The sequence below is a fragment of the Chionomys nivalis genome, chromosome 11 (genome assembly GCF_950005125.1).
Source record: "Chionomys nivalis chromosome 11, mChiNiv1.1, whole genome shotgun sequence".
Lineage (NCBI taxonomy): Eukaryota > Metazoa > Chordata > Mammalia > Rodentia > Cricetidae > Chionomys > Chionomys nivalis.
Window position 1 is genome coordinate 11,100,361 of NC_080096.1, and position 16,253 is coordinate 11,116,613.

A 16,253-nucleotide genomic window follows, 5' to 3' on the forward strand; every position below is an offset into this window, starting at 1 on the left:
GAGGATGGAGGGTTGAGCTCTGGAGTCAGGGCCAAGTTTGGGTCCTGGAGCCTCTATGCCATCTGAACCCCTGAACTCTGGGTAGGTGTTTCTGACTGGCCAGGCCTTAGCTATAGAGTCTCAGGCGTGCGGATATGTCTGGCGTCCCCTGTGGGCAAGGGTGAGGAATGCCAGATTTGTGATGGGGGAGGGGCGCTATCTGCGCTGGTCCTGAGTGGGGGTCTCCAAGGAGTTGGACAGAGATCCTAGGAGGAGGGTCTTTGAATGTTGTGGGGGAGGGGGATGGGGGTAAAGAGGGAGGGGGTGATCTCTAAGGAGTTATGCGGGTTCCCAGACCTGAACAGGGAGGGCCTTGTTGCGGGGGCGGGGAATAACACGGTGTCTCTGCGGTGTTGTGCCGGAGTAAGGCGGTTGTGGGAGGGGCGGAGAGACAAGGTCCGAGGCTCAGGGATGCCGGGTCTAGGAGTCCCCGGGTCTATGCGATGCCAGCTCTATGAGGTCCTGGGTCTGTGTGATCCGAGTTGTGTGATCCCTCCTGGGTCCCCGGGTCTCCAGGTCCCCAGGTCTCCGCGACCCCGAGTCCCGGAGCTCGCAGATCTCCGCCGGCCCGGGACTCGGAGGAGGCGGGCCCGCCCGGTCCCCGCCGTCCCTCCCGGCCGGTGCTGGCGCCGCCCCGACTGACATCAGTTCCTGCCGCCGCGCACAGCCCGCGTCTCCTTCCCGGCTCCGCGCTCGGGAGGCGGCGGCGGCGGAGCGAGGCCCGGGCGAGGCGAAGCGAGGGCGGCGGGCGCCGGGGCCCGCGGCCGGCACCACGGAGTCCCCGCACGGCCGGCGGCAGCGGTTGGCGGCGGCCCCGGGCGCCCGGCGCGGGAAGCGGCGACGGGGCGGCGGCGGCGGCGCCATGGAGCCGCGGGAGGTGAAGGACCGAATCCTGGAGAACATCTCGCTGTCGGTGAAGAAGGTAAGCGGCCTCCTTCGGCTCGGGCCCCTCCCCGGGCCCTGTCGCTCACCCCCCGGGTCGCCTCTGTGCCTGGGATCCCTTGCCACCGACCTCCCGGCGACCCCCAGCCCTGCAGGCGAAGCGGGCGGCTCCCGGGAGCACCGCGGCCTCTGAGCTATTTTTAAGAAACAAAGTTGAGGTCAGCGTTCTCGGAGCTCCCCGGTGCCCGACCCGGCCTTGCCGTCCCTAGAGGGGCCGGTGACACTTCGGGAAAGCTCCGGGGACGACCCGACACAGTGAGCATCCCCGAGGAATGACTGCATCCACCCTTACTCAAGGCAAAGGCCGAGGACCAGCACTTGCCTGGCGTCCTGGGGAGTCCCCAAGTCATCCTATTCTGGGATGACCGTTTAGAAAAAGCTCATTGCAGAGTTCTGATTGAGGACCCGAAGTGCCTAGGATTGTATTTTTGGATAGTGAGTCGTGGGACAGAGTGACACTTTTTGGATAGTGAGTCGTGGGACAGAGTGACACTATAAGCTTTGCGTCGGGGTTTGCTAGCGTTGGTCACCGCCCCAGTTCCTGGTAGGAATGACTACCTGTCAAGGGCATGCACACGGGTGAGGAGACAGGCCGGTCTCAAAAGTTCGGGTGTGGTGGTGCCTGTCTGTCATCCCAGCGCTCAGGAGACCAAAGCAGAATCCTGAGATCTAGGCGCGCCTGGACCACATAGTGAGACCCTGTCTCAAAAGCAAAAAGTAATAGGTAGGACCCACAAACCAAAAAGGATCCCAAGCTAGGTGGTGGAATTCCTAGTCACCGAAAACCTACATGGGCCATCAGAAGAGATTTATTTCTCTTTAGTTTTTATTATTTGAACTCTTGTCTCACCTGACTCGAAAATATTTAACTAGCTTTCCTTTTCTGCTCTTTTTTTTTTAATTATATTTTATTTACTCTGCGTATGTGAACGTGTGTATCTCCATATATGTGGGTGCCCACATGCCCAGGTGGGAGAGTGGAGGTCAGAGGGACAACTTTTGAGAATTGGTTCTCTCCGGTCATGTGAGCTCCAGGCATCAAACTCAGGTTGTCAGTCTTGGTAACAAGTGCTCTACACACTGAGCCATCTCTCTGGACCTCTTCTTGCTTCTCTTTTCTTCGTTTCTTTTTTTTAGTAGTCGCTTTGTAGACCTGGCTGGCCTCGAACACTACCTCCCAAGTGCTAGCATTAAAGGCGCACACCACTATGCCTGGCCTCCTTTAAGGTTCCTTCTGCTTCTAGCTGGGCAGGCATAGCGTCACATGACTTTGTCCAGCGCTTGGAAGGCAGAGGCAGAGGAAGGCTGCTTTCTATGAGTTTGAGGCCAGCCTGGTCTACATAGTTGGTTCCAGGACAGCTGCCAGAGCTACGTAGTGACGCCATCACTTGAAAATAAATAAAAAAAGAGTTCTGCTTCTAATAAGACTGCTTATTTGGAAGGCAGCTGGAGCTATGTGGTGATAGTCTATCTCACAACAAGAAGAGTCCAGCTCCAGCAGTGGACACGGAGGCCTCTGCAGGCCAAGTCTCATCTATGCTCTAAGAGCAGCCATGGCAGGCCCGGTGAGGTGGTGTAGCCGGTAAAAGTGCTTGCAAGCCTGAGTTGGTGTGCAAACTGGATGGCCTGGGTTCAACCCCCAGAACTCACGGTGGAAAAAGAGGATTGGCGGGACGGTGGTGGCGCACGCCTTTAATCCCAGCACTTGGGAGGCAGAGGCAGGTGGATCTCTGTGAGTTCGAGACCAACCTGGTCTACAAGAGCTAGTTCCAGGACAGGCTCCAAAACCACAGAGAAACCGTGTCTCGAAAAACCAAAAAAAAAAAAAAAGAAAGAAAGAAAGAAAGAAAAGAAAAAAAGAGGATTAAATTAAAAACAACAACAAAAAGTTGGAGCTGGGCGGTGATGGCAGGCGCTTTTAATCCCAGCAAGGCTGAGGCAGGAGGATCTCTGTTAGTTCAAGGTCAGCCTGGTCTATAAGAACTTGTTCCAGGACAGGCTCCAAAGAAACCCTGTCTCAAAAACAAAAAAAAAGTTGGTAGAGAGATAGCCTGGCGGCTAAGAGCACTGGCAGCTTTTCAAGAGGACCTAAGTTGGGATTTCACTGCCCACATTGGGTGGCTCACTACTGCACTACTGCTTGTCACTCCAGTTCCACGTGACCCAAGGCTGTTCTGTGTTCTCGGGCACCTGCACTGTGTGCACATACCCACACACAGAGACACACCTTAGTAAAAATAATGAAAATAAACCTTTTAAGCCGCAGCCATGGCCTCCCAAGACTCTGTGTTGGTTGAGAGAGGGAGCCTTAACTAAACCTTGACAAACTGGTAGAATTCTCAGAGAGAAAGAAGTAGCTATTCAGGCTTGAAGGAACATCCCTAAAGAAGTGGGAGCCCCTAGGTGATCTTCTGAGAACACTGGGGAGACAGTTTAATCTCAGAAGTATCAAGGGTTCTGCTGGATGTGGCTAGGATGTGCATCCTAGAAAAGCCGTGCAGCCTGGCACACAGGCCAGAGGCGCACAGACCCAGGCTCGGCTTTGGATTCTGGATTTATCACTGGGCATAATGATGCTAGCAGGCGTGGAAGCTCTGTTGACATCAGCAGTCATGCTATAATGGGAATTCAGTTCCCTGGGATGATATACCTGCAATGCTCAATGCAATGTCTGCCACACACTTAGGCCGAAATACTGTCTCAGCAGCCAGTGCGACCTGCGGCATTTCCTTGTCTTTCCTCCCTGTGGTGGGGCTGGACTCCACGGCCTTGTGCATGTTCTGTGAGCTCTCCGCCATGTTCTACAAACACAGCCCTTTTTAATTTTGCTGTTTTATTTTACCTTATTTTTTTTAATAGTCTTTACCTTATTTTTTTTTTTTTTTAATAGTCCAGGCTGACAAAAATGACCTCCGAGGACTTTTTTTTTTTTTTTTTTTTTGATTTTCGAGACAGGGTTTCTCTGTAGCTTCTTGGTTCCTGTCCTGGAACTAGCTCTTGTGGACCAGGCTGGCCTTGAACTCACAGAGATCCGCCTGCCTTGCCTCTGCCTCCCGAGTGCTGGAATCTCCGAGGACTTTTGATCTCTCCCTCCCCCTCCCACGTACTGGAATTACAGGTGGGCATCACCACCACGGCGTGGGTTGCTGAGGATTGAGCCCAGGGCCTCTGGATACTGGGCAGGTGCTCCGCCCACTGAGCTACATCCTGAGTGTTCCTTTTTTACCTTTCTGAGACAGGTGTAACTACGTTGCCCAGGCTGCTCTTGAACTTATGTCCTCTTGCCTTTGCTTCCAAAATAGCTGTAATTATAGACCTTGGGCACCATGACCTGCTTCCTGTAAACTTCTTAAAGAATCTTCTTAGAGGTATTTTCAAGCTGCATAGCTTTCACTGAAAATTACCCAAATCTTTCCTTTTTAGCCCCAGAGCAACCAATTGATGGGTGAGGCTGTATCCCAGCAAACCTTTATAAAAATAGGTAGGCTAAATTTTGGTCCCCAAGCCGTTGTTTATATATGGACACATGGGTCTACCCTAAAAAGTCCCTGTCAAGGCGGGCTGGGGAGCGCTTTCAAGAAGAGTGAGTGTGACCAGGCCTGAAGTATTCCATGTGTATTGCAGCAGCATCTTTATGTTACAGGTTTGTGGGGTGAGTGTGGGCACCGTGAACCACATGGTGATGAAGCATATTTAGGTTCGTGAGTACCTTCCCGTGAGCCTCATTGCTCTAGGTCAGCAGTTCTCAACCTGTGGGTCGCACCCCCCACAGAGGTCGCATATCAAATATTTACATATGATTAGTAGTAGCAATAGCAAAATGACGGTGGTTAGGAAGTAGCAACAAAAATAATTTTGTGGTTGGGGTCACCACAACATGAGGAGCTGTATGAGGATCGCAGCATTAGGAAGGTTGAGAACCATTGGTCTAAGCTCTAGGAAGGTCACATGGGAAAAGGTCTCCATCACCTGGAAGCAACCTTATAGTAGAAGATGAGAAATTAACCAGGCTGGGTGGCGCACGCCTTTAATCCCAGCACTCGGGGGGCAGAGGCAGGCGGATCTCTGTGAGTTCAAGGCCAGCCTGGTCTACAGAACTAGTTCCAGGACAGGCTCCAAAGCTACAGAGAAACCCTGTCTCGAAAAAACCAAAAAATAAATAAAATAAAAAAAGATGAGGACTTTTTAGTCCAGTCTTATCGAAGACTTTCAGGTTCTAGCCAGTGCTGTACAGGCCTAAGGCAGAGTGTGCTGAAGACTCAGGAGAGGCTAGCTTCAGCACGGATCGCTCCTGAAGGGGAAAAGTAAGACGCAGTCTGAGAAAACAGGTCTTTTCTTGAGTGAGGAAGAGAGACAGGGCGTCACACTGTAGCCTGATCAAACTCCCTGTAGCCCAGGAGACTAGCCTCCGGCAACAGTGCCTCCCTGGCGTTGCAGCCTGTGACAATACGCTGAGCAACACGTTCCAAAAACATACACATATTATACACACTGCACAAACATGCATCACATGTGCATGTTCCACACATACACCACACACACCACAATACATGTGCCACACATACACACACCTGAAAATATGAACTGGTGGTGTAGCTCAGTGGTAGGCTTTAGCATGCATAAAGTCCTGACTGGATCCCCAGCACTATGTGGGGGTGCACACCTGTAATCCCAGCACTAGGAGGTAAAAGCATGAGGATCCAAAATTCAGGATCATCCTCAGCTACATAGAGAGTTCTAAGCCAGCCTAGGCTATACCAGACCCTGTCTCAAAAACAAACAAACCAAAAACAAACAAACAAAACAAGACAACACCCCCCCCTCCCCGCCCGCCAGATGCCAGATTTAAACGATAAAAACATGTACTCAGGAGCAAGAAGGCTAGGACAGGAGAGTTGCCATGAAGCTAAGGCTAGCCTAGACCCTGCTTTCAGAATTATTATTCTGATTATTATTTTTAATAATAAAGTCACAGGTACTTCAAGTATACAATGAAAAGTAGCTGTCCTGTGTCTCCCTCTTTTTAAACATTAGGGCAAATGAATTCATGAGACATTGATCGTAGCACAGCGGCTGCTGGTCCAGTCTGCTTCTTCACCTGCTTGGTTTGAGGTAGACTGCCACCCGCTAAATGAGGTTCAGAGGGCCTCCTTCCCCCCAGTTCCCCATCAGCCGGAAGCCCCCATCACCCAGAGCCCCTTCCCCCTCCCGGCCCACTTGGGTCTGGATCCAGGCTGCAGCTGTTTCCCAGCCCAGCTGAGCATTGCTGCTGCAGAGGCCGTCCTAGGGGGTGGGTTTTTCCCTGACTTTCTTTTGTTTGTTTGTTTATTTATTTATTTATTTATTTTATTTTCGAGACAGGGTTTTTCTGTAGCTTTTGGTTCCTGTCCTGGAACTAGCTTTTGTAGACCAGGCTAACCTCGAACTCACAGAGATCTACCTGCCTCTGCCTCCGGAGTGCTGAGATTAAAGGCGTGCGCCACCACCGCCCAGCTGTTTATTTTTTGAGACAGGTCTCTAATGTCTCCCGGCTGTCCTGGAACTTGCTTTGTAGACCAGGCTGGCCTTGAACTCACAGAGATCCTCCTGCGTCTCCGGCTGGGTTTAAAGGCGCGTGCTCCCACCTCTGGCCTTTCCCCACTTTTTAACTCCTTCAGATAGCTTTGCCCTGCTAGTGCACTGAAAATTAGTGAAAGTCCTGGCCCACTGCTCGAAATCAATTTGTTCTGTCTGCTTCCAGGGAAAATGTTCTACAAACCCCCAGTGACTTAAGTGGCCCCGGGTGAAGAGCTAAATAAATAATAGCCACGCACACATTTTACCAAGTGAGCTGCTTCCCTTTTCCTTCTGCTGGATTGTGGCTCTGGCCATGGGTCCTTTTCTTTGGTTGCAGAAAAGGCTGAGAAGGACCCAAGGACCCCCAGGCAGTAATCACAGTGTGCAGGCCGGCTCCGACCCTGTAGGTCACCCCACTGAGGCCTAGGAACAGATGTGAGACAAGTATTCCCTGCTTTTCCTGAGCCCTGCCCATTCGGCTTACAATATACTTCTCTTTTTATGCGACTCTTCTGACATCAGGTTTCTATTTCAAGCCGCGTGACATTGTGGTCCTTCCCATCCCATCCTGGCCTTGGTTCTAGCTTAGAGCCATTCATATTGAAAGGCCTGCTCCTGGGCGGAGAGAAACGCCACCTGCAGGCAGTAGTGGGCTCCGTGGCAGACCAAGGCCTGCACTCAGGAGTCGGGTGGCTCCGTTCTGTGGTGGTTCTGTGATCTCCCAGGAAACTCATCTGTTTGGAACCCGGTCTGAAAGAAGGTCATAGAAAAACTGAGCATCTGCTGTCGGCTGTCACATGTCAGGTCTGGCAGCAGACTGGGTGAGGGTGCAGTGGTCAAGATGGCGAGAAAGGAACAGCGTGCATGTTGTAGGGAGGAGAAGGCTGGCCCTTCGAGGTCGCTCATGGGGCAGACCATTTGTCCTGCTGGAGGGCTTATCTCGGCCCTTATTCATCGTCCCTTATTCATCGTCCTGGTGTGTGTGTTGCCGTCAGAACTGACAGTATTCCGTACCCACAGGAAACACTGGGGGCCTCCATCTGCTGCACAGTTCTCCCAGGTGGCCGCTCTGGTGGCGAAGGGGCTCCGCAGTGTGGCGTTTGGAACCTGCCCTGCAGTGCGGCTAGAACTGGCCCCCTGGTCCAGCCTAGGCGGCAGTCCTCGTGGGTGTGAGCCGATGCTCCTTGCCAGTCTGTTCTCCCACTCATCCTCCTAGCTGCCTCCTGTGTGTGAATGTCTCAAACACGTATGTTAGGCAGGGTAGTGGTGAGGTCTCAGCCGAGGCTGGAAATTCACTGGTCTGTTGGTTTTACCTGGGGACCTGAGCAAAACACACAGGGAAGAAGGCATCTGTTTCCTATAGTCTATTGTCTGCCCCAGATAGCTGTTTAATAGTGGGACCCAAGAAAGTCAAAGTAACCCATTGGCAGGGAAGAGCAAGGAAGGAACTGTGCACATTTGAGACCCACACGGTCCTGACTGCAGTTTGTGGAAGTCACAGTCACTGATCAGTTTTAGCACAAGTTCTGTTTTTTCTTTCTTTCTTTTTTAAAAGTTTTAATATTTTAGTACTTACAAATTCTTACATTTAAACCATTAACACAGGGGGCTGGAAAGGTTGCTCAGTGGTTAAGAGCATTGCCTGCTCTTCCAAAGGTCCTGAGTTCAATTCCCGGCAACCACATGGTGGCTCACAACCATCTGTAATGAGGTCTGGTGCCCTCCTCTGGCCTGCAGACATACACACAGACAGAATATTGTGTACATAATAAATAAATAAATATTTCTAAAAAAAAATAAATAAATAAAAATAAACCGTTAACACATTAGAGTTACACTTGCCGTGCTGTGGGGTGCTTCTGTGTGTGGCTTCTGTGCAGACATCGGTTGTCAGATCTCCAGCTGTTGGAAGGACTGTTGCTTCCCATTCAGTTGTCTTGTCATTTTTGTTAAAAATCCGTTCACTGTATGCAAATGCATTCGTTTTTGGAGTCCATTCTATTCCCTGTTAGTGGGGAATAGTACTTGAAGTCCAGCGTCTCGGAGGCAGGCATGCTCATTAGCATAGCTCATAGAAGGGCCATTTCTATCCCCCTCAGTGCCCAGAGGTGAGAAGTGGAGGCATACAGGTACACCACCCATTCTCTCAATTGACGCACATAATTCCCTTTTAAAGCAATCATATCAACTTTCTTCTTTTTTTTTTTTTTTTTTTTTTTTTTTTTTTTTTTTTTGGTTTTTCGAGGCAGGGTTTCTCTGTGGCTTTGGAGCCTGTCCTGGAACTAGCTCTTGTAGACCAGGCTGGTCTCGAACTCAGAGATTCACCTGCCTCTGCCTCCCAAGTGCTGGGATTAAAGGTGTGCGCCACCACCGCCCGGCTTCATATCAACTTTCTATTTCCATTTAACATCATGGGGTAATTTTATCCTTCCTTTTTACGTATCTGTAAAAAAATGTCTCAAGCCTGAAAAAGCTAGCTTCAATTTTACTCAACGCATTTACTTATTTGCTCAGTTATTTTTTTGTTTTGTTTTGTTTTTTGTTTTTCTAGACAGGGTTTCTCTGTGGTTTTGGAGCCTGTCCTGGAACTAGCTCTTGTAGACCAGGCTGGTCTCGAACTCACAGAGATCCACCTGCCTCTGCCTCCCAAGTGCTGGGTTTAAAGGCGTACGCCACCACGGCCCGGCCCTTTGCTCAGTTATTTTATTTAATGTAAGAGATCATTGTCTCCTCTCCACTGTGAGGGTGTTGACACAGGACTGCTTTCACTAGATCTTGCTCCTGCCCTGCTACAAGGTAAGAACTCTTATGTCTGCATGAGGTAACCCTAGCCACTGGCACCACGACACTCTATCAGCCCATTCCTCCTCACACACACCTATTCTAAGCAGTCCAATGGCGATTAGATTACAAAAAAAAAAAAAAAAAAAAATCCAAATTGCTAACTCTGTCCCAATGCAAACAGTTAAAAAGGTTGCCTGCTTAGATTCCAGTTTGTGCATATGGATGCTCCCCTTCACTGAGTTAAGAAAGTGAAAAAGAATATAGGTTGAACCAGAAACATATTAAATTTAGATTTATGAAATTCACTGTGGTAATAAGACTGCTTAGCGGAAATATATAATGGGTTGCTAGAAATCTAAGTCTGGAGCTCAGACAGGTGTAGAGAGAGAAATGGATTTGCTTGTACCTTCATGGAGAGGGGTATGAATGAACTTTTAGAGGGGACAGATAGGGTATAGAAAATAATACAACACATGATAACAAAGTGGTAAATTTGGAAGAAGGACCAACTGTGTCAAGCCACAGGTTTATTGATGGCAGTTTTCAAAAAAACTATGAGTTTGACTATGTGGAGATTGTTGGTAACTTTAGGAGGAATGGTTTCAAAGTCAGTGTAGACAAGGTCAGAATGCAGGGTCCAAGTATAAAAAATAAGGAAGCAGTCAGGCATGGTGTTGTATGTCTGTAATCTTAGCACTCAGGAGGTAGAGGCAAGAAAACTTCTAGATTGAGGCCAACTTGAGCTGTAGCATATAAGACCCTATCTCAAGAAAGGCTTAAAAAAGAAAAAAAAAAGAGGGAGAACACACCTATCTAAACAAGTACCTTTCGTTCCAATCAGTTTTTTGTTTGTTTGTTTGTTTTTGATTTTTCAAGACAGGGTTTCTCTGTAGCTTTTTGGTTCCTGTTCTGGAACTAGCTCTTGTAGACCAGGCTGGCCTCGAACTCACAGAGATCCGCCTGCCTCTGCCTCCCGAGTGCTGGATTAAAGGTGTGCGCCACCACCGCCCGGCTTCCAATCAGTTTTGATTGTGATTGAGAAGGCAGAAAGGATACAAGGTTGTGTATTGGAAGGCAATATTTCGTATAAAGGTAAACCACTTAGTCTGCTTTTTTCCTTAGATGGTCTCAGGAAGCCCCTGTTGGATGACTTTGAACTTGTTTCTGATCCCCCTCTCTCCACATGGAGCGCCTCACCCAGTTTTATGTGTTCTGGGGTTGGACCCCAAAGCTTTGAGCACACTAGGCGAGCTTCCTCCCTGCCTACTGAGCCACGTCCCTCAGCCTTACTCAAGGCTGCATTTTGGGTGTTTGGAGGCTGCAGAGGCACGAGGCAGCCTGACCCACTGAGAGGAAGAGGGGATCCCACAAGTGGGCTCCTTACATTTAATCTGTTCAGAACCAAGTGTCCATACCTTTCCCGTCAGCAATACCACACACTGACAGGACAGCCCTTGTTGCCTGCCTCATGCAGGGTAGACTCAGAGAGGCAGGGTGTCCAAAGCCATTAATCTCAGAAAGAACAGGGTTGACCTTGGAACCAGTTTTCTGGCTCCTGCTTTTTTCCATTTCTCTATGATGTCCACCTTAAAATGATAATCGTGTCTTCTAGGTCAGTCTTTGTAATGTATCAAACAATGGATTCCATCACGACACTCATACGTGTGCGTCATGATACTTTGCTCGTGTGTCCGCTACTGCACTCTCTGCTCCCCGTTCCATGGGTTAGCCTTGTGGGCTGGCCTGCTATGTTATAAACGATTTGCGTTTTATGAATTTGCCAGGTGACTTTGTTTCGCTAGGGATCAGCAGTGAGCCAATCCTGGGAAACAGGGGTACGTTCTAGGGTCAAACACGAGGGAGGTGGCAGTGGGGGCTCTATGGGGATAGGTCAGTCAGTGAAGTGTGCAAGGACCAGCGTGTGATCACCAGAACCCACTGTAAAAGGCTGCCATAGGACCATGCTTGCGTCACCTGGTGAGGCGATGACAGCAAGGTCCTGGGCTTGATGGCTAGTCAGCCCCGCCCATCCAGTAAATTCCAGGTCAAATGTGAGACCTTAGCTCAAAAACCCCAAAGTGGACAGTGTTCCTGAGGAACAGACATTAGAGATGGTCCCCTGACTTCTGCATACCTCCCCACACACAAACATAAAAAATAAGTCTTTAGCCAGGCGGTGGTGGCGCACGCCTTTAATCCCAGCACTCGGGAGGCAGAGGCAGGCGGATCTCTGTGAGTTCGAGACCAGCCTGGTCTACAAGAACTAGTTCCAGGACAGGCTCCAAAACCACAGATAAACCCTGTCTCGAAAAAACCAAAAAAAAAAAGTCTTTAGTTTGTGTTTGTTTTTTGAGGCAGGGTTCTCTGACCAGGCTGGCCTTGAACTCACAGAGATCTCCCTGCTTCTGGGACTTAAGGCATGCACTATACCTTCTGGCCATGTAAAAAAGTAAGAATTACAGTGTCTGGATGTGTATCCCAAGCCCTCTCCCCTATCCTTAAGTAACCTTGGTTTGTAAGCTATAATGTTCCTGGCTGGCTTCCTCACCCCTGCGTTTGCGTTTTCAGCCTGTAATGTTATCTGACTAGACCATGGCGTTGCATGGGCCTTGGACTGGAGAAGGGTCTCTCTCCGCCATGTTCTCCAGACTAACACTGTATTTAGACAGTTACCTTGGTGGCCATTTTCCTTTGGTAGCACACTGCTTGGTGGGGGAAGCCCTTGTGGGGTCACGCAGACACAGTGGAGAGAGGAAAGGGAACTGAAAGAGAGCAGAGAGGCAAGGAAGGTGCAGCTTGGGAGCCGGGTTTACAGTAGGCTTTGAGAGATCCCTCCCCTGCATCAGCATAGCCTACAGCACCGGTGACTGAAAAAACAGGCAGGGTATCTGCCAGCCTCTGCCAGCGCCACCCTAGAAGAATGGAGGAGAACCCGCCAGTGCCTGCCTTTTGGGCCTCTGGTGTTTGCCAGGGACCCTTGACCTTGGTTCCTCCCAAAGGGGTTCCTCAGGCTAGTGGGAGAGGACTTTGCAGTCTGGGCAGTCTCTTTCCTGGAAAAAGTTTTCAACTACTTAAAGAATTGTTTTGAGGGCTGGAGAGATGGCTTAGCTGTTAGGAGCACTGGCTGCTCTTGCAGATGACTCTGGCTTGGTTCCCAGCCTGACATAATGGCTCACAACCATCTTTAACTCCAATTCTGGGGGATCCAATGCCCTCTTGAGGTTCTAGACATGCTATGGCCACATACACAGATGCAGGTGAAACAATTTATACACAAAATTTTTGTTTTCAGAAAAAGAGCAAAATTAGTTATTTATTGTTTGTTTTTTAAGACAGGGTTTCTCTGTGTAACACAGCCTAGTTATCCTGAAACTCACTCTGTAGACCAGGCTGGTCACGGGTTCACAGAGATCCACCTGCCTCTGCCCAAGTGCTGGGATTAAAGGCACGCGCCACCACGGCCTGGTGCAGCTGGTGCTCTTAGCCACTGACCCAACTCTCCGGCCCTTTATTATTATTATTATTATTTGAGATAGGGTCCCATGTATCCCTGATGGCCTCAAATTCCCTGTACTACTGAGAGTGACTGAACGTCTGACCTCCTCCCTCCACTGTGTTACAGGCGTGTGTCTCTGATGTGTGTGGTACTGGGACGTGGACACTGGGCCTCTTGCATACTCAGCGAGTGCTTTCCCAACTGAGCTGCGTCCCCAGCCCAGGCTCTTAGAAACCACATTCTGTCAGTTTACCTAAGAGGTCTGTCCCCTCAGACACCATTCCAGCCTAAACAAGGCACACACACAAACTCCAGAACCTGTTTTCCTTTTTCCCTCAGCTGCTTCTCAGAGGATCTGCCAGCCTAGTGTAGTGTCTGCTGCCGTGCGGGGCTGCGAGCAGGGATTTGGGAGGCGGCGGGAAAGCTGTAGGACCCAGATGTTGTGTGTTCAGGAAGCTCTAGTTTTACCAGTATTGGTTCAAGGACAACGCAGGATAGGGCCAACAGACCCTTTAGGGGTGACTGCCCCCCAGAGACATCAGCTCAAATCAGGAGTGCCGTGCCCATGAGGAAACGAGACTGGCCCTGTGTGAATCTCAAGGTCTCTCATTGGTTTTCATGCAGGGTGATTTTTGCGCTCTCCGGCTCCGTGGGCCACTGTAACTGGCTGTCACTGGGAATCCGTTCCAGGGTAAAGTGGAGTGGGACCTTAGGGTAGAGACTGTAAAACCAGGAGACTGAGTCAGAAGCTTTGCAGGTGTTGTTGGAGCTGCAGACAGCCGGGGGCTGTACGCTAATGCTGGGGAGGAAGGAAGCAACTAGAACATTCCAGCACCATGGCCCAGGTTACTAAGCCCCTTGAAACCCGTGCTTTATCTCAGGTGGGATAGAGGCAGGGGAGCCAACTCTGGGGTCTCAGCACATGTGGCCAGGTGGTATGGAACATGTCTTTGCCTTCCTCGGCCATAAAGCGAGGGATCTGGTCCAGGGGTTATTTTTCTGACTTTGCAGTGTGTGTGTGCGTGTGTGTGCGCGCGTGTGTGTGTGTGTGTGTGTGTGTGCGCGCATGCTCACTTTGCTTGCTGTCACACACTGCCCCCACTCTCCGGGTCTCTCGCCTTTCACATGCCATCCTGCATGGGGCATTTTTACTGAGGCCGTGGGAAACTGTTGATGGCCAGATGGTTGTCTTAGAAACACTTGGATGTCAGAGTTCTTCCACCCTGGCCAGCATCCGGTCCTGACTAAGACCCTGCTGTTGGCAGTGGTGTTCTGCTCCTTGGATCACATGACACAGGCATTATTGTTCTTAAGGAGCTTCGTGGAACTGGGGATGCAGCTCAGTTGGTTGGGGTGGGGAAGAGCCTGTCTAGCTTGCGTAAGGCTTGGGTTGTGCTCGCCAGGCGTGATGGTGGACACCTCTAACTTCAGCATTCGGGAAGCTGAGGCAGGAGGAAGGGACGTTCACGATCATCCTTGGCTGCATAGATCCCCTTTCACACCCCTAAAGAAGCTTCATTAAAAGAAAAAAACCGTCTGCCTTGGTTACCTTGTTTGTGCATTTTACCATACACCTATATATCTGTTTTTGATAGACTAGGTGATGGGTACCAGTCTTTCCCTTCAAGGCATCTGTGCCTGAAGATGGTCCAGACTTCTGATCAATATTAAGCTGGGCCTGGTTGCAAAAGTTTGAAATGCAATCTCATTGGGAAGCTGAGGCAGGAGGATCTCAAGTTCAAGGCCAACCTGAGTAACCTATTGTATTCAGTGTCAATTGCTGTGAAGAGGCACAATGGCCAAGGCAACTCTTGTAAAGAAAGCATTTCACTGGGGGCTTGCTTACTATTTCCAAATCTCAGTCCATTATCATTGTGGTGGGGAGCGTGGCGGCAGGAGCGTGGCGGCAGGCATGGTGCTCAATAAGTAGTTGAGACTACATCCTGATCCATAAGTAGAGAGAGAGACATGGACCTGGCGTGGATTTTTGAAATCTCACAGCCCACCCCCAGTGACACACTTCCTCCAAAAGGCCACACCTTCTAATCCTTCCTGAACAGTTCTACTTCCTGGTGACCAAGCGCTCAAATATATGAGCCTATGGGGGCCATTCATATTCAAAGCTCCACATATGAAAAGCTTTAAAAGGATCAGATTTATGGAGGTCCCCCTGAAGGGACATAGTCACACTGGCTCTTCTCCATCTGTCACTGGTTGGACATATTCTCTTTTGACCTCTTCTTGAGAAGTTTAGGGATCAGAATTTGAGGACACCCCGATTCCCAAGATGATAAATGGTGTTGTATGGCTCAGTCCTGTTCCTCCGAGGACCTGTGTCAGAAAGAGCAAGTGTCTGTGATGGCCACCAGAGGGGTTGGACACACAGCAATCCCAACACTTGACAGGCTGAGGTGAGAAGATTGCAAACCTGAGGCCAACCTGGCGCACACAGTGAGACACCCTGACTCAAAATGGCACAAACAGAAAGTCCTGCCGTCTGTCCGGTCAGTGACCGTGCCTGGAAGAGAATTCAAAACCGTAGGGCAGACGTAGCGCTGTCACTTCTGGGACACGATTGCTCGCACACCTGGCCACAGCACTGAGTGAGGGAAGCTTCACATGTAGACCGAGGACCCCCAGAGGATTGCTCTGTCTGCTCCAGCGCTCATTTGAGCTCATTTAAGCGTGACTCCCATCGACCTAATCATGTAAAGGGTAACAGGAGGCAGCACCCGTCCTTCATTTGCTTCTAGATCTGGAATCTCAGCTCTCTTAGCAGTGGGCCCTCAGAATATGCGTGTTCTCCGTGAGGCCATCAGGAAGGCTGCTGTCACGGGCACCTCCCTACCCCCCCCCCCCCCCGGCAGCAGAAGAGAGATGCGTCTTCCATGTTGCCAGGCTGTTTCTTTTATTTTTCTAGGTTTGTACCCTCTGAGCAGGGATGAGGCAGGCGCAAGGATGGGGCAGGCTTAGGAGCCAGGCTGCCTTGTGACTTTCAGGTGTGAGATGCGCACGCACAGCTCGGGAGCCTTCTAGCAGCCTTTGTACAGCCCTGGTCCATCACGCCTTGCACACTCTGCTGATGTTGTTGAAGCAGGGTTTATCCTGCCCTGTAAAGACACGAGTAGGACCCACTTTATGCCCAGGGCAGCCTCAGCCAGTGGCAGAGCTGGAACCTGGGTATCTCTGTGTCTGGACAGCTTTGTGGCCCCTTTCAGGCCTGACTGACTAGGACACAAGAAGAGAGGTCACCTGCTCCCATCTTTGTGCTGGGTCATTTATGATCTTACACAGCTACCCTTTAACCAACCCAGAAGGGTTGCACGAGACCTGTCATGGGATTCAGTGTTTTGGTTTGGTTTTGGTTTTGGTTTTTCGAGACCGGGTTTCTATGTGTAGCTTTGACGCCTGTCCTGGAATCGGTGTTGTCCTACGG

At 50.2% G+C, this 16,253-nt stretch overlaps 1 protein-coding gene across 2 annotated transcripts in view; it reads left to right on the forward strand.

Moving 5' to 3' along the window:
- The first annotated feature begins 568 nt into the window (after window positions 1-568).
- The window catches only part of Plekhm2 (pleckstrin homology and RUN domain containing M2), a 44,429-nt gene continuing 28,744 nt past the window's right edge, over window positions 569-16,253 (forward strand). Inside the window, exon 1 of one of the 2 annotated variants that reach the window (XM_057784592.1) lies at window positions 569-961. In XM_057784592.1, coding sequence (XP_057640575.1) covers window positions 902-961 — 60 coding nt within the window. In that variant the 5' untranslated portion in view covers window positions 569-901. The remainder of the gene's footprint in view (window positions 962-16,253) is intronic. The other variant, XM_057784593.1, reaches the window with a different exon arrangement.